The following is a 27,469-nucleotide window of genomic DNA, read 5'->3' as shown; positions in this document are numbered from 1 at the left end:
TATTGGAAAAACTTAAAAACGGAGAGTATAAAAATTATTTAGCACCCGTGACTGATGATACAAAGATTTTGTGACTGATGTTACATTTACAATAAATTGCTGTAATTATAAATTATTTCTCCTTAAAAATAAAATTAGCATTTAAAATTGTAAAATTGTATTTAAAATACTAGAAAAGTTCATTTATAAAGTTTTAAAAGTTATATTTTTCATGTATTTCACAAAGTTAAAAGTCAGCTTTCCTTTACTACATCTAGTGTGATAAATATTTTAACCTTTCTCATCTGAATAATAAATTTCATCCACATTGACAGGCTATTTCCAATGTTTTACTGCTTGGATCTTGACAGTTACTAAATACTCCTAGTTTTCAGTTTCAATGCATCTAACTTCTCGTGATACAATTGTTTCTCATATTCTTCAAGAATCCGTTCTCCATTTGCAGTCAACAATTTTGGAACATGTTCTGCTGGAAGTGATTCCCTCCTTTACTCTAAAAAAAGGGTCGTTGCTAAACACCTAATACAGATTTCGAATTAAAAATAAAGTATCATTTGAATATAACTCTTTATAACATGATTGCAAGTCGGATGGTGATAGCTCTGAAATTTGCATGAAGCTGTGACATTTAGAAATATTTCTGTATCGATGACATAGCACTTTTATTCAAACGTACTGCATGAAGAACTAGGAGTATCTGTTTATCAAATTTCATACCAGAAAATTTTTTACAGCAACTGTTTTCTTTTGTGAAGATGTAACAAAGAGCGCTTTGAATGACATATTTTACCAAGGTTTCATTATTCTAAAGTGGGGCATTGCAGCTGCTAATTTAAACCTGGGACTTCAATACTTTAAATTTGTTCTATACTTGTTCTATTTCTTCACCTAATTTCTCTTTTTAATTTTATTATAAACCAACTTTGGTATTTATGCTAGATTTTTAAAAATTATTTTATTTCTTTTTTATCATCCACTCTTTTTAGTTTCTACTTTGTTTTATTTTTTGTGATTTTCATGTTTTCCTTTATTTCTTAATTTATATCGCTTCTTTTTTTGCCTTTCTGCAACAGGCAATGCTATTTGTGCAATTTGTTTGAGGTTTATTAACGAAAACTGAAATGTGACTGATGTTACTGTGACTGATGTTACATACTTTAAATAAGTTTTAAATAATTAAATTCAACTATTTCTAAATATTTAAGGGACTAATACTAAAGATATCACCATAAATGAAGAGAATATGACATTTTATAAACTTGGGTTTGTTTTTGTTTAAGCAATGCAAACTTTTATACAATTTTGTGACTGATGTTACATTAGTATGAGCCCTAGTTTAAAAACATTTGCTACAAGACAGTTATAACAGTTTAAATTTTCTTTGTTGGTCTAATCTCTTCCTAGATAAACCACATTTCAAGAAAAAATAAGATTATAGATATAACAATTAATTTCCTAAGTGAAAAAAAGAGTAACTTTTGAATCGTTAATGCAACGACACATGGGCACTGAGAAGTGTTGTCAAAATTTGCCTATAAAACTTATAAAAAATGTGCTGATAACTTTTTTCGCATAGTTTTATGAAAATAGTCTTTTTTACCTCATATGAAAGAAAAAAATTACTGATACAAGGAAGTTTTTTTTTACTGTGATGTCCCTAGTTTCATGGAATTGCCCTTATGCTTAGATGTAAAATAAATAAATAAATAAATAAAAAAAGTACCCAAGGTCGCAAGGGTGGTTTAGGTATTATACGCAAAAGTATCAAATTTTTTTTAACATTACGAGATGGTTTTTTCTCAATTTAATTGTGAAGCGACGGCTGAAGCAAATAAAAGGAAATTCGGTATACAAAGTTAAATGATGATGTTAATCAGAAATGTGCGTTTAAAAAAGAGAGTTCTAGTAGAAAATTTTGAAGTTGATGCACATTTTAAAAGGAAGACGGCCCCTTGGCAACAATTAAGTAACTTAATTATGTAGAGCTTATTATTTCTAAAAAAATTAAACCTTTCACTTGTCTCTAGTGTCGATAGTCTTGGAGTTTTTCATTCTTTTCCCCATGACTGTACTTGTGCATAAAATATGGTTGAAATTGAAGAAGGTCTATAATGAGTAAATTTCTGTCAAAGTTACTCCGTTTTCGAATCAAAATTTAGAAGTAAACTCTCGCAGGAAAAAAGGATTAGAGTTGTTCAAGTTAAACCCTATTTAAATTCAAGCTTACATCATTCTGAACGAAATTCAAAAAAGTTAAGGCTCTATGACAATGTTTGAAGGAATTTCAACAATTTATACTCTTTTATATCATTTAAAATGGCGCCAGATAAATCATCCAGGCATAATTTAAAGGCTCATAACTTTTCAACTCCTTCCCCTAATCTCAATATAATTTATATTTTTATAATCAGCATCAAAAAATCTACAAGTACGGCAAATTTAAATAAAACCAGAGATAGTGGATGTCAGTTTTGGCAAATCCTGGGTGATTTGACATGGAATTGGCTCTTAAGTGAAAATGAATAAGTAAAAAAATAGTCCTAAATTCAGTATAACTCATCAATTGAATAAATAATAATAATAAAAAAAATAACGTCGTTGAAAAATATGTAATTATAATCGTATTTTATCATTATGTGAAACCTGGACGAAATTATAAACCCAAGGGTAAAAAATCCTGAATAACGGTGAAGTTTCTTCGAATACGTTCATTTAAAGCTTACCCACGAACTAATGTTGCCATTATAGATTGTTAGTTGCTTTATTTTTTTAAATTAATGACAAACATTAAATTACATTGCTAGACGAAATTATAAACTTATACTATGTTTTACTATGCACTTTAGATAGCTAATTATTTAATTTTTTTTCCTTATTACACTATCATGTGGTTTCCTGGAGAGTAGCAACATTGGATGAATTGACTACTACCACTTAAAAAATACGAAAAAGTTGCTTAAATACAGTGGTATCCCGATTTCACGTCCCTCGTATCTACGTTTTTCTCCCGTATTTCACGTTTTTCCTCAGGTCCCAGTCTTTCCACATACTAATAAGGTTAATTTAACCTGGATTGTAAGTTTGTATTTCGTAGCCTCAGAGCAACACTAAGACATTTAATCTTAGGAATAACACTAAGGTAGCCAGCCTACTGTTGCTCTGAGACGACGATTTATCAATTTCCAGCATTTTACATTTTCCCTGGGAGGTTATAAAAAAAAAGCAATATGTTTCATTTGTGCTTTTTTAGAGATAATCCAAGTTGTTGAAAGTTATATCTATAAAAACACTGCTCCATTTGTAGCCGTCCTTATGAACTTTCGTCCGCCAATGAAGATGGAGCAAGAAGAACCGGAAGCATAGTATTTCCCTTATTTCAATATTACGTTGAAACGTTTACAAATAGTGAAAGACTTTTCTTTCTCATAAAGACCAGGATAAAACTTGCCAAGTATTTCAATACTAGAAGATGCTGCATTTACTTTGAACTCAATGATTAAAAAACAATCCACTTTTTCGGACAATTTTCAACCTAAGCTTCCGGATTCGCAAATAAATATTTTAAAACTAGAAAATCGCCCGTAAAGATATGACGGGTGAAAATTTGCTTCTACATTTGAACGAAGCAATTGCCTGTTTGGTGATATTTTGATGGTTGAAATTTTTAACCCCTCTAAGACTCCAGTGAATTAACCCTAAACTCCAGTAGATAGAGTTCATTGTTGACCATTTTTTCGTTTCTTCATTTCTCTTACCAGTAAAACAGTTAAGTTACCGGATCCAGTTCAACCTTGTCACAACTAAGCATTTCCCTGGATCCTGGATATCAGACACTACCAAAACATATTATCAAATTATCATGTCGTGGGGCGAGTTTCATTGTTGGGGACGTCAGGAGCGTTACTCGATCACTGGCTATTATATATATGAGGATGATCTAAAATTATATGCACAATAATTTTTTTTGCAAAATATAGACATTATACCTTTTGAAAGAGTTATCTTTACTACCTTTAATTATTTTTCAATTTGATTTTTGCTTTCTATATATTTCTCGTATTTAACGTTATTTTATCCAGCCTTTGAGAAACGTAAAATCGGGGTTTCGCTATATTAATGCAGTGAAACCCCGATTTTGCGTTTCTCAGGGGTCTGGGTTTAAAAACGTAAAATACGGAGCAAACGTATAATACGGGAAATACATAGCAGCGAAACAGATAATGCGACCCGAAAAAAAAGTTAAATGCGGGAAAAACGTAGATTCGGGGAGCGTAAAATCGGGGCTTCATAGTATTTTAATTTCATGAAAGTATTCGTTCGAGTGAATTACTTAGCATCCTCATCATCCGCCGGATCACACAGGCTCCGGAGGCACTTCCCTTCCGGCACGCCCTTCTCTTCGCAGCATTTGGTGATGTTGGGCAGATGGGCGAAGTAGACGTCCGACTTGTTGGCAGGTGCTTTCGCTCCCACATCCCCCGTCGCCAGAGTCAGTGCCCTGGCCGCGTATGAGGGCAGGCTGCTCCCTTGCTCATTCTGAGACGTAATCTGGACCTCGTACATTGTCACTGGTTGCAGGCCGCTGGCGACGTAGCTCGTTTTATTGCCGTCTACCTAAAGGTCGATATTTAATGTTTAATTTAAAATGTCTACAGATGAACAAAACATAACAACTGTCGGCAACCTAAATCTAATGAAAATCTACTTTCCAAGTTCGGTGAACATATAGATCGACTGGGACGATGCATGCACATAGATTTGAACTGCTCTGTTTCGTACACGGTGAAGTTGAAATCATGCAGGCTTCAAATTGTACACCTACTCTCATCAAAATCGACTTTGAAATTTTTAATAGTTGCTTTAAATTGGTAAAATAATGTTATGTGAACACTGTTAAATCACATTAAAACATCTTCAGACACAAGAATATGACTTGTTTTAAAATCGATAAAATAGTGACTGTAAAAGAATTCGAAAATATTCAAATATTTTTTTGATTTAGACATTAAATTTAGTTTTGTTTCACAAAATAATGTTTACTGATGGTACTCTGATGGAAAACCAAGTCCAAAAATTAAGGATTTAATAATTAAAAACTTATTTAAAAAAAAGTAATCTTAACATTAATATTCGCGGGGGGGGGGGGAGGTTTTACTGTATAAAAAAGCAAATTTCGTAGTTGAGAGGTGTCTAGACTAGAGATAAGCGAGGGAAATTTAAATTCTATCAGCTTAAGTAAAACATTTATATGTAACTCGGAAAGAAAAAAGAAACAAAGAAAAATAAAATAAAATAAATGTAACAATAATTTTGTTTCTGACAAATTAAAGTTTTCGCAATTCAGGTTTGCAGCTATGTTTCGATATTGTTTTTTATTGTAACTTTCATTTTCTTCTCTTCGAATTCCTATGCTTCACGGTGGATTACATCATGCTTCTAAAAGACTCAACTTTGTACAAATTTCAGCTTATCTTTGCAGATTGTTTCTCCTGCTAAATATCATACATGAAGCACACTAATTAATCGTAACACTCCTTAAATTTTTTCCACACATGAAGTAATCATGAAAAAATAAATTATTTATGCACTAAGAAATGCGTAAAATTGTATATTAAAAAGTAAAATGCATTGTTTAAAGCATTTTAATATTAAAAATACATAAGTATTTCAAAGCAGTTTAAGTAAAAAGGAATAACATATTCGAAATAAGTTCACTGAAATATCTTTAGCATCAAAAATTTTAAAATTGGGTACATTTAAAGAATAATTATTTATAACTATCGAGTACTAAGCGTTTATAGTTAATTCAGTGAGGTGCAAATGAAATCAAAACCCACTGCTGCGCCACGACATTGCCTACTTATAGTGTTCATTCGCCCTGTGAAGCAATAGATCATGTTCTTTACCTAATAGTCACGAAACGAATAAACCTAATATCAAGTTACAAAAAGGTAAAATAAATAAGCGTTATTGATTACCCAGTAAAAAAGAGAATTTAACACACTATAAATTTATGAAACGAAAAAACATTTACCAAAACGGTCATGAAGGATTTAACAGAACTTCCTTTCTTCATTTCAGGCATCTTGTTAAATTTCTTTTGATCAGTCTAGAAAAAATGAATTAAAAAAAAAAGTATTTTACCACAAAAACTGAATAAGTATCATTTATGTATACAAAAAAAACGGTGCACAGTTACGTTTTGTAACTGTGAACTACAAAAATAAACATGTTGGTTCAGAAACTTATTAACCAAATCATATACCACATTTTGTGAAGAACTTAATTTTGTGCAAACTTTTAAATTTAATTAAAAACCTGTGCAATATTTTGACATAGATTTGCTTCGTTTGTAATTCTTCATTTCAAAAGCCAAGTATTAATTTAAATTTCTCTTTTACACTAATTTCCACAAGTTTAAGTTTTAATTCTAGTTTCAAGTTTAGCTGGGAAATTGGTTTTAAATATTATTAATGATTACGAATTTTTCTGAAAAGCTAATTTTTACCTTAAAACTAAGTATCACAAGTTCATATGAAAAAGCAGCTCTTAATTTTAATACTAATTTTAAACCTATCTTGAACGTTAGTTTCAATTGAAATTCTAAAAGACTATATACAGTAGACTCCCGATTATCCGCGAGCGGTTTATCCGCGGGGCGGATTATCCGCGAATCAATCAACAATCACGAACATGTATTTTCGCAGTAAAAAGCGAATACCAGTGGCTGTTTTTTTCTTTTTTTTTGAAAAATTGTAAATTTACACTCAGTTGTTTTTGCTTGATTGATTGATTATCATTATTATTGTGCGTTCTTCATCGTACATACACTTGTTTGTTATTGATGTTAAGTTCGGTTGTGCAAAAATACAAAACATTTGTACTGTACTCTATATATATTTTCACTGTTTGCAGAAAGTGTTATGCATCAATACACAGTTAAGAATTTGAGATAAGACAATTTTTACCTGATTTGTCCCCCATTTTAGTCTTTTTGCGGTTATCCGCGATTTTTATTATCCGCGGCACTTGTGCCACCCAATTCCGCGGATAATCGGGAGTTTACTGTAGTTCACTCACCGTTCCTGATTCCAATTCTTGTAAATCACTGAGTTCTTTGATTAAAGTGATATTGATATGGTATTTCTCGACTGGAATCTGTTGACTTGGTGGCATCCATTTGATTTTCAATTCGCTATCGGAAAGTGCTTCTACGGATATTTCACGAGGAGGGCCAGGTAAGAGCACTGAAAGTGAATTAGTTCATAGTCAATGTTATTGGTGACAAAAAAAAAAAAAAAAAAAATCAACGCTAGAAGTATCTTCGAAGTAATTGTTTTAATAACTCCTATTTCTCGAGGATATTTTATTTCAAGTGGTATCTCGTTAATTCAGTTGGCCTGAAAGTCCTGTAGTGGTCGCTAACAGTTACCATAGGTGCAAAGTTCGTCAAGTCTTTCCCATCCATTCAAAAAAATGCTTTGATTGTGAAGATGGCGTTGCCAAATCTTCTCCATTTGGGGGTTTCACTCTTACAGGAATCATTTTCTTCTGTCTTAAATCCTTATCCTCTATGCGAAATAGTACAAGATTCTAAAGAAAACTTATACAACCATCTATTTTTTAAACAAAACACAATGTTTATACATAATTGTGATTGGAGGAATGTATTTCTGCCTGTTAAAATTAGACAGGAAGAGGGAGGAGCTCACGCAACCGTCTTTGATTTTAGGTGCGTTTTTGTTTTCGGTTTTTGTTTCATGTATCAAAAACTATTTACTTGTGAGTAAATAAATTAATAAACAAAGAATGCAATTATTAAACAATTAATAAATTAATTGCTTAATAATTAAAGAATGAATAAACAAAGAATTTAATAATTAATAAACATAAATATTTATTAACAAAGAATTAATAAACAATTAATAAACAAAGAGCATAAAATGACCTTTGAAAAAGTGGCTTTCATCTTCATTACAACTGCAAGAAGTGAGTAGATATTTAATTTCAAAGTAAGTAAACTTTAAACTCGAGTCCGAGCTAAAAAGAAAAGCGATCTGTTACTACCGTGGGCAGGTAAACGGCAGTATCTGTAGAAATGAGTTTTTGAGATATATTTGAAGAAATGTGTGTTGGATTCAATATTAACGATAGAGAAAAGTTGGAACTAGACGTTTTTTTTCCCGTGCATTTTTTTAAGCGGAAACCAAATAAGCAAGCTTGTGCAATGAAGCTAACGTACAATAGATGACAAAAATGCAAAAAATGAAAAATGAAAAATTGCAGTTACTGTTCTTTCCCTGCCCACGGCAGTGTAGGCCTTTCACTGAACCACAAAAATAAAACAAAAAGGGAAAATAGACAGTTTTTCAAAAATTAACGAGCGAATTAAAATCTCTGTACCTTTAACAGTACAATAAAAATAAACACTTTTTTAAAGGTAATTTTATGCACTTAAATTTATAAATTAATGATTTTACGCGCAAAAAAAAAAAAAAAAAAAAACCCGCACCTAAAATCCAAGATGGCAGCGCGAGTTCTTCCTACGATACTTTGTTAGACAACCCGGCAGAAACATTTTTCTAATCTTATTAATGTACTTTTTTTAAACGGATGAGGCACTTTAAATTGCAGTAAGATTGTAGACGAAAAGGGGCCCTATGCTAATGTGGCATCATTAATAACAACAATCAAGAAGATCAAGACCGTTACCCGGAATGACTTTGCCCACGTTTCGAATGATTGTTCGTATCATTCATTAAACTTGACAACAAACGTAAGCGACAAATGCTTCATTCAATTCAGTTCTTTTAGCTAATGGTAAAAAGAAAGTTGTCAATTTTTATCAATAACTACCTGCATTGCTCGGCGTTGCACGGTCTACCTCAAAAATATACGTATATTCGGCGTTCAAATCATTTTATATTATGATGTAAATTTTCCCGTTTTCATAACATTTTTTATTGCTGCTCCACTCCTTTTAGTCATAGCGTGATGTTATATAGCCTATAGCCTTCCTCAATAAATTGACTATTCAAAACAAAAAGAATTTTTCAATTAGATCCAGTAGTTCCTGTGATTAACCCGTTCAAACAAACAAACAAAAAAATTCTTCAGCTTTATATTATTAATAATATAGATACACATTATAAAAGTTGAAAAGTGGACAAAGTTATCCCAAATGATATACCACAAATTTCAAGATGTTTACCTATTCCATCAGCTATGCAGGATAAGGTAGGTATCGTGTGATCCATGCAGGAATAGTGCTGGAGGACAGTTGTCAAACCGTAATCTCCAGTGCATACAGATCTGCACACTTCCGGAATTTGTTGCCTGATGCAGCATGGCATATGATTTCGACCATCTGCAAGAATCCAGGAGATTAATTCAAAAAATGCTTTACATGTAGTAAATCATTTCATATGGAAGACGAAGACATCAATTTCTTTCCTAAACAAATTAATACTGGAAAAGTAAAGGAAAAGTGCTGGAAAGTGAAAGAAAACAACGTCATAACAAAGATAATAGAACTAGTGAAGATTGGACACTCGACGACCGGTTTTTACGCATGGCAAGGAAAACAAGCGTAAGTAGAATGAAAACTGGTGCTTGAAAAAAACTGACATTCAGAGCTATAGCCGCCAAGTTGAACTGGAGATTCTTGGAATTGGCGCAAAGGTTACAACACTAAGAATTCTTAGAAAAAGTGGGGAGAAAGGACGGGGATACTAACCACCGGTTTCAGTTCCCGCGACAATGATAACAAAACCTAATTGATTCCAGATTTCCTACGGAATCTTGAAACTCAATTTACATCCTCTTCCCATTCTTTTGAAAATCAATTTAACGGGACGCTGATTAAGCGGCGATGTGTTCTTCATAATGCCATAGAAAGTCTAAAGTACAAATACGTTTGGAGTGGGCTGTCAAAAACTAAAACTAAACAAAATAATTTTTCTACACGCCCCTTTAATTCCAACGCTTTTTCTTATTAATGCTTTAAGTTTTTGCGAACAAACAAAAAAAAAAAAAAGAAAAAAAAATGATGTTGTGAACTACTAAGAATTTTTTAATTTTAAGTTCAAATTTTTTCTTCTTGATCAAATCAAACTGTGCCAAAAAAAAAAAAAAAAAAGATGCAGTAATAGATCAAATATCAAAATATATTTTAAACAAAAATCTTTACTCACGTGTATTGGCAACGATATGGTTGATGGCAAGCATAGAGCGCAATTTTAATTCGCTTCTTGATTATCACAACGTGGAAACGTTGTGAAAGATGCGGCAAACTGCATCATTTGTGACGCCATTAAAACCACGCCTTGTTTGAAAAATCGGACATTTAAAAAAAATAATTAAAAAATAAGTGTTGGGAAAATGAAAGTATTTTCTGGGTCCAAGTTATAGTTTTTGCTTATTCTATCGATTTCAGTGACTACAAGTACTACTTTTGACTGAAGGAAACCACCCCATTTGTTTGTGAAAATTAAATAACCACGTCAAACAGACTGAATTGCAGATTACTGCAGACTCGTGTTTCGGCGTTACAATGGATGGCTTTCTCAATGCAAAAGAAATGAGCTTTTGGTTGAAAAGACACCCGACAAAAGAAACCTAACCATTTCTCCGATGTTTTTTCAAACATAAGCTCATTTCTTTTGCATTGAAAAGGACATTCATTTGTAACGCCGAAACACGTATCTGCAGTAATCTGCAAAGTGTGCTATTTGGCGTTGTTATTTCTCATTTTACTTTTTGCACATAAGTATTTATTTGACTTATAGTTCGTTTTTTTTAACCCAATTAATATACAAAGTAAAAGAAAAATAAATTGAAATAGAAGAGATCTAAAAATTCAAGAAAGTTACATTAAGATTTAAAATGAATCAGTTTTGTAGACATTTTTTTTTAACGAGAAATAAATTTTTAGGTAAACACGCATTTGTCTGTGTGTCTTTTAACCCAATCTCCTCTGGATGAGGAATGTCTCAGGTCGAAACTGGTCTCGTTGGATATCGAACATCCAGAGAAAGCCATTCCGCTTTGGGCTTTCAACATCCAGTCTTGAGAATATCATGAACCCTGTATGTCCCGAGGACACCAAGGAGTAAGCATTAAAATTACCAATCGTTACGCGCCACAAGTGGCGAGCGGAGGTTGGCGAACAAAACGAGCAGGGAGTGGAGCCCCCTAGTACAAAATTAACAGGAGTGAGAATTTAAAAAATAATTGTAAATTCATTCAATCTAACGAATTTGTCGCCCACTTCACAGTGAAAATTGAAGGGAAATCTTGCGAGATAAAAAATTTTAAGTAATGTAGTCGATGACTGAGAAGTTTTTTAAACCTTATCAACTTCTGCAAAATAGTGCAGCGAAGAGGAGAGCAAGCGGGGGGATCATCCCGGGCGCCAAAATATGAGACGGCTCCATAAATTATGGGTTTCCTGATATAATAATGGTATACCTGTGTATAATAATATAGTTTACATTTGAGAAATTTGTGAAAGTAATCTTTGTAAACAGTGGCGTAAATAGGGATTGGCCGGAGTAACTCTCTCCAGGGGCGCAACAGCGAACGGGATGGAAATTTCAAAACGTTATTCCCAAAAAAATTTTGATTTTTTAAAACTATTTCATAGACTTTTTTTTAGAAAAAATAGTAAAAATAGAACTAAGGGAGTGTGGGGGTTAGTTTGAGACCCTGCTCATTGGATTTCTTGTTTCTACTAATGGTTTTTATCGCGGCCGTAATTTGAATTCAAGACCTCAAAATTCAAATGAATGCCAGGAAGAGTGTTTCGAATTTCTATACTTTGTTACAAAAGATGGCTTGCTTTGGCATTTTTCGCACTTTACGACTTCAATTTGAAAAATTTCCTTCGCTTAGAATTACGATTTCGTGAAATTTGAAGGGAAAACACACGCACACGTATGTACATGAATTGCGTAAATGTTAATTAATTTGTTGATAAATCTAATTTGGAAAAACATATTTTTAAGTTTAAAATTTCAGTTAACATTTTGAAAAATTTCATGTCACGCAACCCCGTAATTGTGGATGAAACCTACTTTTTTTTTTTTTTCTTTTTAATCACAAGACTTTCAAAACTATTTTCATAATTCTATACTTACGCTTGCTAACATTAACTCCATACCGAACTGCCTTGCATTCAAATTTCAAAGGATTGAGTTCATCTTCAGGGTGTAAATCAGTATTTCAAAGTGCAGTAGCCGTTTGCGTGAAATCTTCCCGCGTTTGTCCACAGCTTTGCTTATCTGCCTCATTGTCACCAATTTTTCTTTGTTATCTCCTATTATTGTCCTTTCTCCTTCGCAGCCGAAGACAGCGCAGAAGCAGGGGCAGAAGAGTTTTTCCTACTCTGGGCTTCACACAAAAGAATCTATAAACTCTTATCGTCGACCGCACTAATTTACTTCCTTCACAAAAAAACTTCTTAGGTGTTCTCATCTCATAAGAACATTGTCAAGTTAAGAGCCTGTGTCGAATTGAAATCCCATGTGGTGGAATAGCAGAGGAACTTCCAAACTACTGAATCCGATATTAAAAAAATAGCAACACATCAGTCACAAAAAATCATCTTGGAAAAATGTGCTGCAAAAACGCGAGAATCGTGTTTTTTACATTTTTTACTCAGAATGTATCAAGGAGCTGAATTTGGCACATCTTGGTAACCAGATAATAGCCTAATCAGAAACTTGGGGCCCGGTCCTTGGAGAGTCCCCGGCTCGAAATCGGTGCAGTGTAAGTTTTATAAGAGTTTGGGGGGGGGGGAGGCAGGGGCGTTCACAGGGGGGAGAAGGAACACCTGTTGGTCCGAGCCTGAAGAGGGCCCAATATTTTTATGACTAGGGGTGAAAATACGGGTAAACAATATGGAGAGGGGCCCGAAAAAGTCATTTGTGACGGGCCCCGAAATTTCTGTGCACGCTCCTGGAGGAGGGAAAGTCTACCAAACTGATAAGGGACCTACCTGCCTTGACCCTGGACGACCCAAAATTGAATTTGGAAAGATAGCAGAAAGTCCTATTTAAGGGTCTAAATTTCAAATATGCTTTGTAGTTAATGAGAACTAGAATTGCTTTTTCTGTGTTTCTTCAAATTTTCACTCGTTTCATAGTTTTAAAATTCAGAATTAAAAAAAATTGTTTCTTTTCCTTTACTGACATGAGAAATTAAAAAAAAAGAAAAACTTTCTTCTGTTTTACGCTACAAAACGTTCCGGATTTCTAGAGGGGGGGGGGGGGTTGATGGTCAAACTCTTTTAGGAGTGAGCGAAATACATAAAGTTCGGAATAACACATTTGAATACTGATAATCCGGTAAATATAGAATTTATAGTCCCCTTGAATAAGCAGTAGTCACCGTTTTAAATAATTTATCTTTGTATAATATAAAAAATTGAAACATTTAAGTACTCGCTCACGTTCTTTTTGAATCATTTATTCCTATAACATATGCTTTATTTATTTATTATTTTGTTTTTTATCATTTTATCCTGAAAATGAAATTTTTTTCTTCGAAATTAATTCAAATATTAAAATGCTGAAATACCTGTTGTAACAAGATTAGTTCGTTAAAAACGCATTCCTGTGAGATTCGTTTCATACTTTTCAGCAGTATAAGTGTTGCATTTGTCCCAAAGAGCCGATGAACAAAGTTTCTTAACTGTACAGTTGCAAATAAAAATAACTCATGAAAGGTAGGCTAAATAAAGAGAGGAATTATATCTACGTTTACTGTTACAGTAGAATGCAACATTTCTACGGTTCAGATACCAACGCTTGGGCGCTGGGATGGATGGAGAATGAGAAAAAAATCTATTTCTATTGCTTTATGTATCCTAATTTAATGAGATTTATAACAACAGCAGTTTGATAATTTTAATGATTATTATTAGTATTTTGTTTCACTTTTTATTTATTTTTTGAAAAACCTTCGCCAAGTCATAGGACATAACATGAAAGAACGAAATTAGGTTACTAAACTTTATAATGAAGGTATCCTTGAATTCTATGCCATGAAAGGAGGAATAAGAAAAAAATCAATTGGTTGTCGATTAAAGATCCGATTCGACTGAATGTAAGAAATTAAACATAAATAGAAGGAAAATAAAGAACCATATGTAACTGCGGATTTCAGAAATAATTATTATTTAAAACATTGTTTTTTCCAGTTGTACTTAGAAACCTGTTGGAAAGATAAAGCACGCAATAGAACACGATTTCTTAATAGTAAGCACAAGAATCTTACGAAGTAAGTCGTGTTATATGCATTAAAAAAATCATTAACATATTCTAACAAATATGCATCAAAAATACCTAAAATATTAGCGAAAAATTAAAAAATATGCATTAATAATACTTTAGTTTCGTCGATAATTTTATCTGAACTGAATACAAAATACTTAGCCATTCTATTTTTAAATTATTTGTTATTCACGCGATCCAGGGCCGGATTTGGAAGTGTGGAGGCCCCGGGACAACGAAGGAGTGGAGCCCCCCCCCCTTTCTGATATATCCATAATAATATTATCTTGTGCAATCATTCTTTGTAGAAATACCAAAAAAAAAGAGGATATTTTGTAAAAATTTTATTGTGGGGGCCCCTTTGCTGTGGAGGCCCCGGGGCAGTTGCCCCGCCTTCTTTCTTCTAAATCCGGCCCTGACGCGATCAATATTCGGTATTAAACAGGGGGATACGAGGGGAGAGTCATGGGGATCATAACCCTTTTCTAACCGTCCGCAGATTATAAGCCCACGTTGTGTTCAAACACTTTTTCCTTAACTTAAATACATTATATTTTCATCTTTTTCTTTCTGCTAGTTTGACATCTTGAACTTAATTGTAATGTAATACAAGATTTGTTGACATGAAAAAAATAAAAATTATAATGTGAATAGAGAAATTATAAAATTTATAAGTTAAAAAATTGTGACAAAAATGAAAATACATCTCTGCATTCGCTTCACAAAGTAAATAAATACAAAGTCAATGAATTAAATAAAAATAAATAGGCAGTAAAAAAGGAAAATAAAAGTAAATAAAACAGCAAAAAAAGAAATGAGAAAGATCTTTGCATCTTCGTAAACAGTCTGTTATTGATACAACACACTTCTGTGTTCCTTTTGCTTATTTATTTGCTTTCATTTTTTCTTAATGACCCTCTCTGAGGCTTAAATGCCCATATAATTACCACCCTTCGCCAGAGGGAGGGGAGAAGAACTGATTCAAACACGGCACACGGCGCACGACGCACAGTGGCTGAACTTGGCGATTAATCGCTGCACACAGTATAAAACATTTTTTCCTCCAAAATTCAATCGCCAACACGCCTGTGAAGTTTTTTTTATGTGCTCAACGACTTTCATTGAAGTGGGAGAAAACGCGAAAGCATTGATTTCTACCGGAGTGTCCAGTCTTATGCGAAGCTATATGGTCTTTGGTCATAAGTTCACAAATTTACAAAAAATTGCAGACACGTGTTCCGGTGTTACAAGAACACCTTTTCAATGAAAAAGGTGTGAGAGTTTGGGTGTAAAGTCGTAAGATAAAATAAACTTTTGTCTGATTTTTTTTTTTTTTTTTTCAAAAACAGCTGACACGTGTTCCGCGGTTTCAAGGAACTTTTTTTTTTTTTTTGCAAAAAGGTGTATGTATAGTCGTAAGGCAAAAGAAGATTTTGACTTATTCATTTTTGCAATTTTTCGAAATTTTAACGTTGTTTAGTTAACTTTTATCAAACAAGTAATTTTTTAAAAATTTAGTTTGAAACCCAAAGGTTGATACTTTAAAGACGGAAATTATTGAGCTAGAGTTATGTGAAAATATGGTCAAACGTTAAAGATCCCCTTATCTAAATGGAGAAGTTTAAGAAGAAAAATAACTCCAGTTGTTTAACTACAGTCGGACCCCGATTTAACGAAATCATCTCGACCGAAAACTTTATACGGTAAATCGGGGTTGTTCGTAACATCGGGGTGTGAATTTTTTTTTAAAAAACGCACTTACCTTATCTAAAACCCCGCCCAAAAGTATCCATAATTCGAAAGTATACACTTTTTATTCAGCATTCCTTGACTTATTACACGCTAGTTAATTTGAAAACTTTAACTACTGAGTGATAGATGTTTGGACAATATCCTTGATACTTGACTCGAAATAGTTCTCTTTCGACTATATGGAGAGAAAAAAAATTACTGTGTCTTTTGCAGCCTGCTGCATGAGATATGTTTTTAGTTTCCAGGCCATGTAAAGCATTTGAAAAAATAAGTTTTAATGGAAATTTCACTATCGCTTTCAGCATCAGAATCACTTTTCGTTGGTTGCCCCCCTCGCCCTCGCCCGTCAAAAATTGCTGATTCCAAAAATAAAGTCTTTTTCTGCTTCGGATTATATGGATGTAACATTTAGAAAACAATCCAATATTTCTAACTCCAATTAAGAAAAAAATTTTTTTTAGCTGTTAAAATAATTCGTTACTTCGGAGTTTATCATTCGGTAAATAGGGGTTTTTAACCTTCATTTTAGTCGAGAAAAAAGGAAAATTCGAATTTAACGAAGCAAATTTCCAGCATGTACATTCTTCCGTTTTGTTTGACTTCTTACCTGTGAGACATCTGGTTATGACTGGCAAGTGATCCATGCACTGCCATGGATTGGGATGACCTCCCATTATCACAGACTGTAAATTGCAGAAATCCTGACAGGAACGTGGCACATTATGATTCACACAACAAGCTGAAAAATAGAGGAAATACAAGATAAGAATACCAGCCACAAAAGCCAGTCAGATCCCCAAACCTAATCCCATGTGATTTTTCATGAGGTTTCGTCAAAGACGGTGTTTATACACCACCGTTGCCTACAACATTGCAAGAACTAAAAGATCGCATATGTGTAGTATTAGGAAGAATTGAGAGTGAAACACTCCAAAATGTATGTTTTGGTGTGTGTCGCATTGCGAAAGGGCTCGCACATCGAATATTTGTGAGTGAAAAGAAACTTGAATAGTTTATCTTTACGTTTATGCATCATTTATAGTGCTAAATGTAATAGTTTATGAAATATAAATTTTTAAAACCGGGATATTCTTTTATGCTAACCCTGTATATAAAAAAAACTGCTGTTAAAATACTGAAGTTAATAATGAAGACAACTTTCCATCCCCGTCCAACAAAGAAGCCCTGAACAACAGCTGACTTTATTGAAATTTTGACAACACAAAATAGAGTAACATCATCAAAATTAACATTTTGTGTACATAATTAAGGTTGATTGCAATTTGAAGAAAAACAGATATATGATTTTTCTTTTTTTTAAGTACAATTTTGAAGAGAAAATGGTGTTACTTCAAAAACATAAATAATAAGGATAATTAATTACAAAATCATTAAAAGTTATTTAACATTTTAGAAACGACATATTTTTCAAAAAAAATCTTGCTTTGAGATAAGAATGATTAATTATATACTGGTGCAGTAACAAAGTCGTGATCTGTGTAGAATGTCACAATTGGTAATATGGTCATAATCAGTAAATTGTTGGCTTTATTAAATTGGTGGAAAACATAACTAGTTTTTTTTTTTTTTTGAATTTCATTAAAGTTAAAGTTTAAGAGGAAAACAAAAATAACAATACATGTTCACAAAAAATAAATAAATAAATAAATAAATAAATAAAATAAATAAAAATAAAAAATAAAATTCTCAGACCCAAAACATTTATTTTTCTTTATTTCAGTGAGGGGAAGAATAAAGATTTGTACTTGTAAATAAAATTGAGAAGGTTTTGAACATCTTTAAAAGCATTTTTATCAATAAAACAGTACGTTTTCCAGTTTGAGTCGGTAATAGAGGCGGAAGTTAATACTGGAGCTAGTAAGTATTCATTATGAAAATGTATAGTGCTTGAAGAGGCGGGTGGGACCGAAATATAGCCATTTAGGGCAACTTTGAGCCATGCCGGTTGTTTGCGTCACTTCCAGCTTTCAAATAAAAAGAAAAGTAACTAGAAGCCTTAGGGCTGAACTCTCCAAGCAAGGTTATGAAACAAGTTTTCTGCTCTTTACTTTATAAAAAACAAAGTTCGCAATATTATACTCAGCGCATTGCGGCATTCAATAATACTGAAGTTACCTTATGGAATCTATTTTTGAAATTGTTGAAAGTATCAAAAATCTCACATTGTAATATTCTACGCAATATTGTAACTGGTAGAACTCTTGTGAATGTTGTGAAGTGCAAAGAGGGAGTTTTTAAACATTTAGGTATTTTATTTTTCTGCATTAAAGTTGCACTACTTTTAATAATATAATTTATTTTTCATCCTATCTCTAACGTTACTCATAGTTAGGACTGATTATCATTATGTCTACTTGATAAATAAACAATATTTTCTTTTAAAATTTAAAAATATGATTGCCGCTTAAAAACAGCTCCTTTCCTTAGCCTGAATAATGTATATATAACTTAAAATGTTTTAGCCATTAACATATGTTTCGGTATTTGTACATTTTGTTACATCACATAACTTACAAATATTTTCATTACCTGTATAATTGTGGTCCATAGAAATAATTCTGCTATTAGGTCTACTCCGTTCAACCACTAAAATAGAAAAGCAAGTTTTGTGATATAATCTCATATCAACTTTACATAATACTAATCAAGCAGTACATATATTCAGTTAAAAGGCTTTCTTTTGTGCAAAAAATAAAAATACTATAAAAGCGTAAAAAATGCACGAATTGTGAAAGATTTACAGACACGTACTTTCACGTTACAGCGAATCCGTTTTCGAAGAAGTAAGCTTAAGTAAGCTCAATAAAAATACATCGAGCAAGCGACGAGATGGAATAATAAGCAGTTTAATTTATTTAAATAGAGCTTTTAACCAAACAACTAAAAAAACTAGAAGTATGAGTCGAAAGAGTCAAAACGAGCTCAAATCATGTTACAGAACAGAAGCTTTACCAGAGGTAAGTGATAAAACAAAAGAAAGAGTGAGACAAGTCTCTAACTCTTCGCAAAGAGACGAATCAGAACAAATTGTTAAAATGGAAGCAAAAATAGATAAATACGGAATTGCTTTAAGATCAATAACTAAATTAAACTGGTTTTCCAGAATATGGAACTCTTCCCAGAAATCAAGATCTAACGAAGTTGGGCGTTTAAAAATAGTTTTACTAGTTTAACGTCATAAGATTGATTCGAACTCCAACAATGTTAAATAATGCTAGACTTACTTATTCTATTTTATTTATTTATTTTTTACACGTAATTTTTATAATCTGACAGGAGGAATTTCAAAGCCCTTTTATTTTCTCCAATATAAAAAATAAGACAATCGCAATTTTATTTCACAACATTTTCAGGGGCCTCTGTGGCTTTGATGAAGAAGCTTTGCTTTGTCTGCCGAAGGTCGTGGATTTGAATCCCACCGGAGCCCTGGGGGTTATTTCCTCTCTTTATGATGTAAATCTTTCTTGTGTTGTCTTATATGTAAATAAAGATGTCCAACCTCTCGAGGCACCCCATATCTTCATTGTGATTAATAATAACAATGCATGAAAACAACAACAACAATTAAGAGGATGAGTGTAATCGTTAACGAAAGGGAGCGATAGTTAATTAATAGGACAGAAGACCGATTGGAATTGGAAGAGTTCAAGAACTTTATCGACTTGATAATAGTGGGATTAAAGAATGGTAAAACAACAAGGGGGTAAACTCCAAGCTGGGCTGTTGCCCAGCACAGGACCTTCCCCGGCGCAATGCACCATGATGTGAGTGGATGACTTTTGGCGATTAGATCGCGGACCCCTCGAGTGGTAAAACCTGAGATGAATCGCTAAAAGTAGTGTAAAGTGAAGAAAAAAGTAGTGAAAGTCCTGTTAACAATACTAGTTTGAGAGTTTTTGGAATGTTTCTTTTTAATGCGGTCAAAAAAAAACCGATATTCTGTATTTTCTATCAATATCTACTGCTCCTAGATAGTAAAGTTCAGCATTAAGAACTACTTTTGCTTTGAAAAGGGGTTCCTTGCAATTCCGAAATATATGTCTGCACTTCTTTTACAAATTTTAAATTTTTTACATTACAGTCGAACTCTCTTTTAACGAGCGCGAAGGGATCGTTCTATTTGCTCGTTATAACCGAGTGCTTGTAAAAAACGAGTTCGTGTAAAGAATCATAGAAATTCGCACATACTTATTTCTTTTACTCCTGCCAAAGAAGTTGGCTAATTTGCTGTGAACTGTCTTATTGTCTCTTTCATATCTGTTTTTATTTCTCGAGGAATACTTATGACCCGAAAAAGATGGTCATTTGTACCTTGGCTTCGAAAACAGTTTGAAAATTTACTGCACGTCGAAAACCATTGAGTGTGTTGAAACTTGTCCAGCTTCGAATTCTTCACACTTATAGTTACAGCTTTCATTATTTTTTTTCAGAATTTGCTTGAATTTGAACTTCTTCAATATCCTCGGAAGTATACTTCAGAAGGAATGACATATGCGTGAACAACTGTGCAAATTTCAAATACTTATCTACTACCACAAATTAAAAAAGAAGACCGTCATCACTTGTTCTCACAATTTATGACTCATCATTAAGTTCCGGTTGACTTTAGAATGTTGAAAGAAATTTTCTAAGAAAAGAAAGGCTGAGGTAGAAAGCAATTGAAATTTTATGAATCACCAAAATATTGCTCGCTTTAAGCGGGGTTTGCTCGTTTAAAGCGAATTATGCTGATGCAGACTTTGTACCAACCAAATCTTTCAGATTTCTTCGTTAAATCCCGGTTCTCGTTAAATCAGGATTCATTATGAGCCACTTCGACTGTATTTTAATGTTTTAGCTCGCACATATTAATATATTTTCAAGCCTTGGAGGACTGGAGGTTAGCGCATATATTTGACATCGATAAACAATTTTCAACTTGATCACTCCTTGTAAGATTTAAACAATTTTAAACAGCTAATGCTTAAACTAGAAATTTGTATTAAAAACAAAAGTAATAAAAAGGAAGCAATGTTGAGAGAAAAGAAATTATGGCGGCTGATAACTGGCGTAACTTTCAATTAAAATTTTCTGGTATAAAAATATTCTACCCTGAATCAAGTTTGTCCATGTATTCGTTCTAATATTTAAGTGATAATGTTGAATGTGAACTTAAACTACGTTATTCCGTGAAATGTTTACACTATCTACAGGTTTAATTTCACTTTTAAGTTTTCTCAACTTTCAATCAATTGAGAATGTGAAAAGAAAGATAGAGAGAGAAAGAAAGGCGAAATAGACAGACAATTGAACATGCTTTTGTTCTTCAAGTGAAAAGAAGAAAAAGTCTGTTTCTCATATTCAGTTAGTTAAAATCTTTTCAAGAAACTAATTCGCAGCACTCAACTTCATGTATTCCGAAAGCTGACTTTTTTCGGACTCAATGTACCTAGTCCAATCAATAGATACATTTTACCTTGCAAAAAATTGGATCAAAGATTTTTTTTTTAATTTGTACATATTGGTGCCGACATGGAAAAACCAAGTTATCCAACACGAAAGACTCCGGGAGAACTTTTGGTGGCCGAAAAACCACAAAAATCTATGACTTTTTTTGTTTTTTCCAAAATATCTCCAAAATGGTTCAACTTAGAAAAAAGTTTAAAGAACATAAAATTTCCTACAACTTTTGTATTTACAACTTTTTTGTAGCACAAATAGCAAGCTTGCTATAGCTCTTTGAAAATAGGCAGTTTTCCTCCACTCCGAAGAAAAAAGCTTTCACACCGAAAGTAAGGCGTCATAATTATTAGAACTTGAATAGAAACTTTAGTTTCAGAGAGTTTATCGACAGTTAGAGTAGTTTGAGTTTCTTGCTAACCCCCCCCCCCCCTCGCTGGACACAGAGTAGCAATTCTGGCTGACAGATCAGTTCCCACTAGACTCCAAAAACAGACGATGTATTATGAAACTGAAATACATATATACACATTCATTTAAAGCACATACGACGATGCAATAATAATAAAAAAAAACCCTTCCCCACTGCTCACGAACAAACATTTTTGGTCTGACAGAGGTAGCCTTCATCAGACTCCAATAACATATGATTTATATTGCAGTTTGTAATTGAATTACATAATCTTCTCATTCATTTAAAGCACATAATTCGTACCATCTGTTCTATTACAAGCGAAAACGCGATATTTGAATATAAATGTGAATGAATAAATATTAGGGTGATAATAAGCAAACAATAGACATAATAATGCATAAATGAAGGAACAATAGTAATACGTAATGAACACTTTGAAAAAATTCTGCAGGAACTGACTTTTTGAGGCATGAAAAAACCAAAAGAATTATCTTTAAAAATGAAAATCCAACTGTAGAAGCTTAATACATACATCTAAATTACAGGGCGATTCATTCAACCTTAAAGCAAATAGAGAAATGACAACAAAATATGCTGTTTATCTTCTTCGAAGCTGTTTTGAAGGCCCAGGTTCTCAGGGTTCAGAATCTGTAGGGGGTAGAAAAAAGCTGTGGTTCTTTAATTGTTCATCTTCTTGTTGCGGTAATTCCAAAAGCTCCTGGAACAAATCATCTTCTTCAGCAGTCTCATCCAAAGATGAAATTTTTACAACATTTTCACAATTTGTGCCACTGCAGTGTTTGCACGTGCTGGAGCATTTTAAGCCTGCCTTGCGACAAGAACAGGCTCCAGTGCAATTTTTCTTGCAGGTACAAGGTACGATCTTCAAAAGATTCTGAGTAACTGGATCTCTTTTCGTGTCAACAGGCATTAGACCTTGCGTTCTGCGTTCCCAACCACATTTCTCTAGATTAATTATGTTGCCCAACCAACTTTAAATTAGGATATAGCACCGATATGAGTTATAACGTCCAGCATCCCCCCCCCCACATGCTGGAGGTAGCCCTGCAAGATTTATTTTAGTCCTGTATACTAGTTTTATAAAAAATATTAAATCGCAAAGTATCCAAAGATAGGTTCAAATACTTTACGTCACCTGTGTATAATATTTTCAAAATGCTTTCTCCAGCTGCAGCTACGGCCTTATGATAACTGATTGGGTCCATAAATACTTCAATAGATTCCTTAAATTCAGTTTTTTTTTTTTTTGACTATTTTGTACAACTTAATTTTGCCTTGGCCAAAGATTGCCGAAGTCGTATCACACCCACCAAACGCAGGGATGAAAAGAATATTGCTGGGGACAAACTTAAAAGATTTAGTGGGGAAAAAAATCATAAGCATTCCCTCTTCCAGGTTTTAAAAAGAACAAGTTGCTGAAAGCCTGTCCTAAAGCTGTCATCAGCACCAACAGATCTATATCCTCGCCCGCTATAACAACCTTTTCAATTTCCTTCGCTTTTGAAAGAGCAGTAAGTAAGTCGGCATCTCTTCTTGAGTCTGCCTGACTTCAATGCCACACTCTTCGAAACATGTCTCAAGAAGTTGAATAAGACGATTCTTGTTGTTATAATTTGTCAGAAATCTTTCTTGAGGAATTTAGTTAACATGTTAGGTTCAACCATTACTTTAAGGGATGTGATTGCTCATTGATATAGCATTTGTGACAGGCAGTATGAATTGTCACTTCTTTTAACTCCTTCAAAAAACGCTGATGTTCTTCATTTTGACGTTTTGCGCTGCATCTTTGAAGATTTTCTATTCCATTCTCCTTCACAATCTTTATTTCGCATTCATTGAAACTGATTTCACAAATAATAATAATAATGAAAAAAAAAAAAAAAAAAACACACACACCTTTGTCAGGCGTAATTATTTCTAAAAAAAAAATTGTAATTCGGAACACACAGATTGATAAAACATACTCTCGCTCGAACTCGGAAGTGACCAACATGAGTAGCTATTGAGTCGATTCATCTCATTTGGAGAAAAAAAGGGGGGGGGGATAGAATGGGGGTGTTTTGTTTAAGTTAAAATGAACGGAGGCATTTACCCTCAGCTGCGAAAGAAATCATTTCCTAAGTCGGACTGCCGGCGTTTCTCCTGTTTTTCCGCGTTATTCGATGCGCTTTCACGCACTTTGCTGAGGGGTTCAGAAAAAGTGTGACTTTCAAGAAGTTGTAACTCGCTTGCTTTTCATGCTACAAAAATGTTGTAGTGACAAAAGTTGAAGGAAATTTAATCCTCTTTAACATTTGCATTGGAAGTTTTTTTGTAATTTTAACCATTTTTGAGATATTTTGAAAATACTACAAAAAGTCACAAATTTTTGGGGGTTTTCGGCCCCCAAAACTTCTCCCGAGGTCTTTCGTGTTGGATAACTTGTTTTTTTTCATATTGGCACTAGTATGCACAAATTTAAAAAATAAAATCTTTGACCCCACTTTTTGTAAGGCAAGCCCGTTTTTTTCTACCTATTGACTGGACTAACCACCATTTTTTCTACTGCGTCTATCAACTATAGCAGGTCATAAAAAGGCACTTTCTCATTAACCTTATGCAGGCGATTATTCCCTGAGGAATCGGCGCTAAATATGTGAAGACACATTAATCTAATGTGAACTAAAGGAAATCCGTACTACCCTTAAAAAATCTATTATTTTGCGAAACGTTTTAAGGAGCGTCAATGCTAAGAATTATAATCGTCCATTGCATGTGATTATACCAAAACACCATAAACATGGGTGTTGGCATTTTTCTCAACTTTTGTAATGGTTATCGTGAGAATATGAAGTAGGTGTTTGTTCATTTCATTATGCCGCTAGAGAGCTATTTCAAAATGCCTTCATTTAGAATTTTATTTGCATTCGTTGATGAAGAACAGCTAAGGATTCGTACACCGTCGGAAGTTCCAGACATATCTGTGTACCATAATGCTTCCGCCGCTGAAAGAGATAACTCATGACAATGCTTGATTTTTTTTTTAATTTTATTGAATTACGAATTCTTTATTTTTGCAAGTTAGACTTATGGTAGGTAGATGGAGAGCCCTTGTGAACACATCATCTGGTGCTGATGTTAACGGTTCCCAAATCTTCTCCATAATAAATTTTTAGTGTAGGCGTAGGTAAATTTTAAGTTTTTAAACGCATGACACACACACAGAGAAAATAAATCAATCAGGGGGGCATTTTTGCTTTCTCTGAGAAATTGATAATACTTTTTGAAAAATAAAGAAATGAAACACGTGTGTACTTTTGAATTATATATACTTTTGCTACTTGTGCACTTTCCCCTACATACTAAATTAAACTAAGGTAAAGTTGTTTATTTTCTTTTCAGGTGTCGCATTGCTGCTGCTATTAATGATGCTTTTGGCAGAACTTCGGTTAAAATTTGTGAAGAGTATGTTAAATGTATAAAAACTACAAAAGTCATTAAAATTGTTATAAACAGACATACTTGCTCAAACAGTGAGAAGGGAAGTGTTACCTGTCAGGAGCCTAAAAATCTGCATGCGAGGGTTTGTGTTGACTTCACAGATATATCTTCCTGAGTCATTTACCTGGGCTTTTTGTATCTGAAGCACCCATGTTTCGTGACCTGTAAAAAGCAACCGTACAGATGAGATATTGAATTTCAAATAAAAAAAGCATGCTCGGTAAAAATTAAAATAAGTTCAAAATCTAATACCAAAAACAATAAGCGTTTGTCATTCTTGCATTTTCATTCGTTGAAAATTATTTGAGACACAATAAAGGGGCCATGTGTGTTTGATATTTGACAAATACTACAGTTAAAACTTTAAAACTTATTTGTACTCTGTTCACGGAATACATAGACCTAAAGTAAATAAAAAGGTTTCCAGAAGGTTTGCTGCTTTGCCCTTTTTTTGGGACTTTTGTCTTGAATAATAAAAAAAGGAAAACAATAGAATTCACATTCGCCGTCTGCTTGGCACCAATTTGTCCTTGTTCAAGCCAAGCACGTGATTGAGGTTGCCGAATGGCGCAATTCTTTGTTCATATCTAGTCTATCTTTCCCGTGAATGAAGTTTATACTTCTCAAGGGATGTATCGAGATGTTTTTACTCGCCAAGAAAGCGAAGTAGACTTATAAACAAAGTCTCTTTGATGCATCAGATGGAATTTGAATGAATCAATTAAATCTTGATACAATGAACAAATTTTGTTGCATTGAGAGCTATAAATGGTTTTTTAGCGTCTATTCATCAAAGCTAAAGAACGACTACAGACTACAGATGAGGTAGTGAGAAGCAAAGGGATGTAAGTGGCAAATTAAAAATTTGGAGATAACCAGTACAAACGGTAGGTGAACCTCCCCTCTGTCTTAGGGCAAGAGAGAATACTAGTAGCCCTGGTAGGTTTTGTTACACAGCTTGCTTCAGGAAAACTTTTCAATGAACGCCTACCGAGGACCTTATCTTTAAATGCGTTTCATTCAAAACCTTTTTATAAAAATATATTTTTTAAAAAAATAGCGTGACACGTGACAAAAAGGGAGGAAGAGAAGGGGTAGGGGGCGAGGAATCAAAATGTTAAAAAAAAGTGTGACATCATTTATGTATGGACAGCTCCCTATCATATATTCGTGTCATCTTACGTCATAGGATGCATCAGTACTCAAGATAATTAAACGAATTAAAGAATTTGCTGTGCATAGATGTAGGATGTGATGATAAGTGATGACAATGAAAATCATCTTGATGTACCCTTTTCCATGGAAAGCAAAATATTTCACTAAAGTTTGATAAAACACGTTTAACTCAATCAACTGTTTAGTTTGAATATGTAGCCATTCTAAAGTTCAGTATGTGCACGTAAGATAAAAAAAAAAATCCTTAGGAAGCACTTATTGGCTCATTTATTTCTTATTTGACCCGCTTTTAAAACTTTTACTATTCGTCAATAAACATTGGAATCAGTTAGTGAATAAAATAATTGCAGAAAGCTATGAGTGTATTGTTCTCCTCTTAAAGCAATTAAAAAACATATTAAAATTTTGTTTGGAAAATATTTCCATTAAAAGTCAAGGAGTCTCTTTTTTACTTTCTTCTATATCTAAGATATAGAAGAAAGTATTGGATTCGTGCAAATTTTCGAATTTCGAATTTTGACGGATTCGAACGTTTTGAGGTGTGCTAAGTCCATTTCGACTATTTTTGGAAAATGTCTGTCTGTCTGTGTGTGTGTGTGTCACGTCTGTGTGTTACCAGTTTTTTGTGGTCGCTCTACAGCAAAAACTACCGCATGAAATCAAACGAAATTTAGTACAAATATGTGCCGCTATGTGAACTTGTGACCATTGGCTTTTGGCGCGAATTCCTCCAGGGGGGGTGGAGCAATGGGACGTTTTTTTGAGTTACGCGTGCTTGCTATTCCTCAGGAAGTAACTGGCGGAATCAAACAAAATTCGGTCCATATGTTACCATTAACAGGAACAGGTGCTGATTCAATTTTGGTGTCAATAACTCGAACGGAGTTGAGCT

General features: G+C 33.4%; 1 protein-coding gene across 2 annotated transcripts in view; it reads right to left on the bottom strand.

Moving 5' to 3' along the window:
* Positions 1–27,469, bottom strand: part of LOC129221355 (Ig-like and fibronectin type-III domain-containing protein 1) — a 159,725-nt gene that overhangs the window by 57,623 nt on the left and 74,633 nt on the right. For both annotated transcript variants that reach the window (XR_008580499.1, XM_054855826.1), the window contains exons 5-11: positions 25,453–25,563; positions 18,576–18,632; positions 16,633–16,764; positions 9,212–9,367; positions 7,081–7,247; positions 6,035–6,109; positions 4,331–4,614 (exon numbers count right to left, since the gene is read on the bottom strand). Coding sequence is in view for 1 of the 2 variants with exons in the window: in XM_054855826.1 (XP_054711801.1) it covers positions 4,331–4,614; positions 6,035–6,109; positions 7,081–7,247; positions 9,212–9,367; positions 16,633–16,764; positions 18,576–18,632; positions 25,453–25,563 (982 nt within the window). In the remaining variant the exon portion in view is untranslated. The remainder of the gene's footprint in view (positions 1–4,330; positions 4,615–6,034; positions 6,110–7,080; positions 7,248–9,211; positions 9,368–16,632; positions 16,765–18,575; positions 18,633–25,452; positions 25,564–27,469) is intronic.

The sequence above is a fragment of the Uloborus diversus genome, chromosome 4, assembly GCF_026930045.1.
Source record: "Uloborus diversus isolate 005 chromosome 4, Udiv.v.3.1, whole genome shotgun sequence".
Classification (NCBI taxonomy): Eukaryota; Metazoa; Arthropoda; class Arachnida; order Araneae; family Uloboridae; genus Uloborus; species Uloborus diversus.
This window is presented reverse-complemented; position numbering and strand designations above follow the sequence as displayed.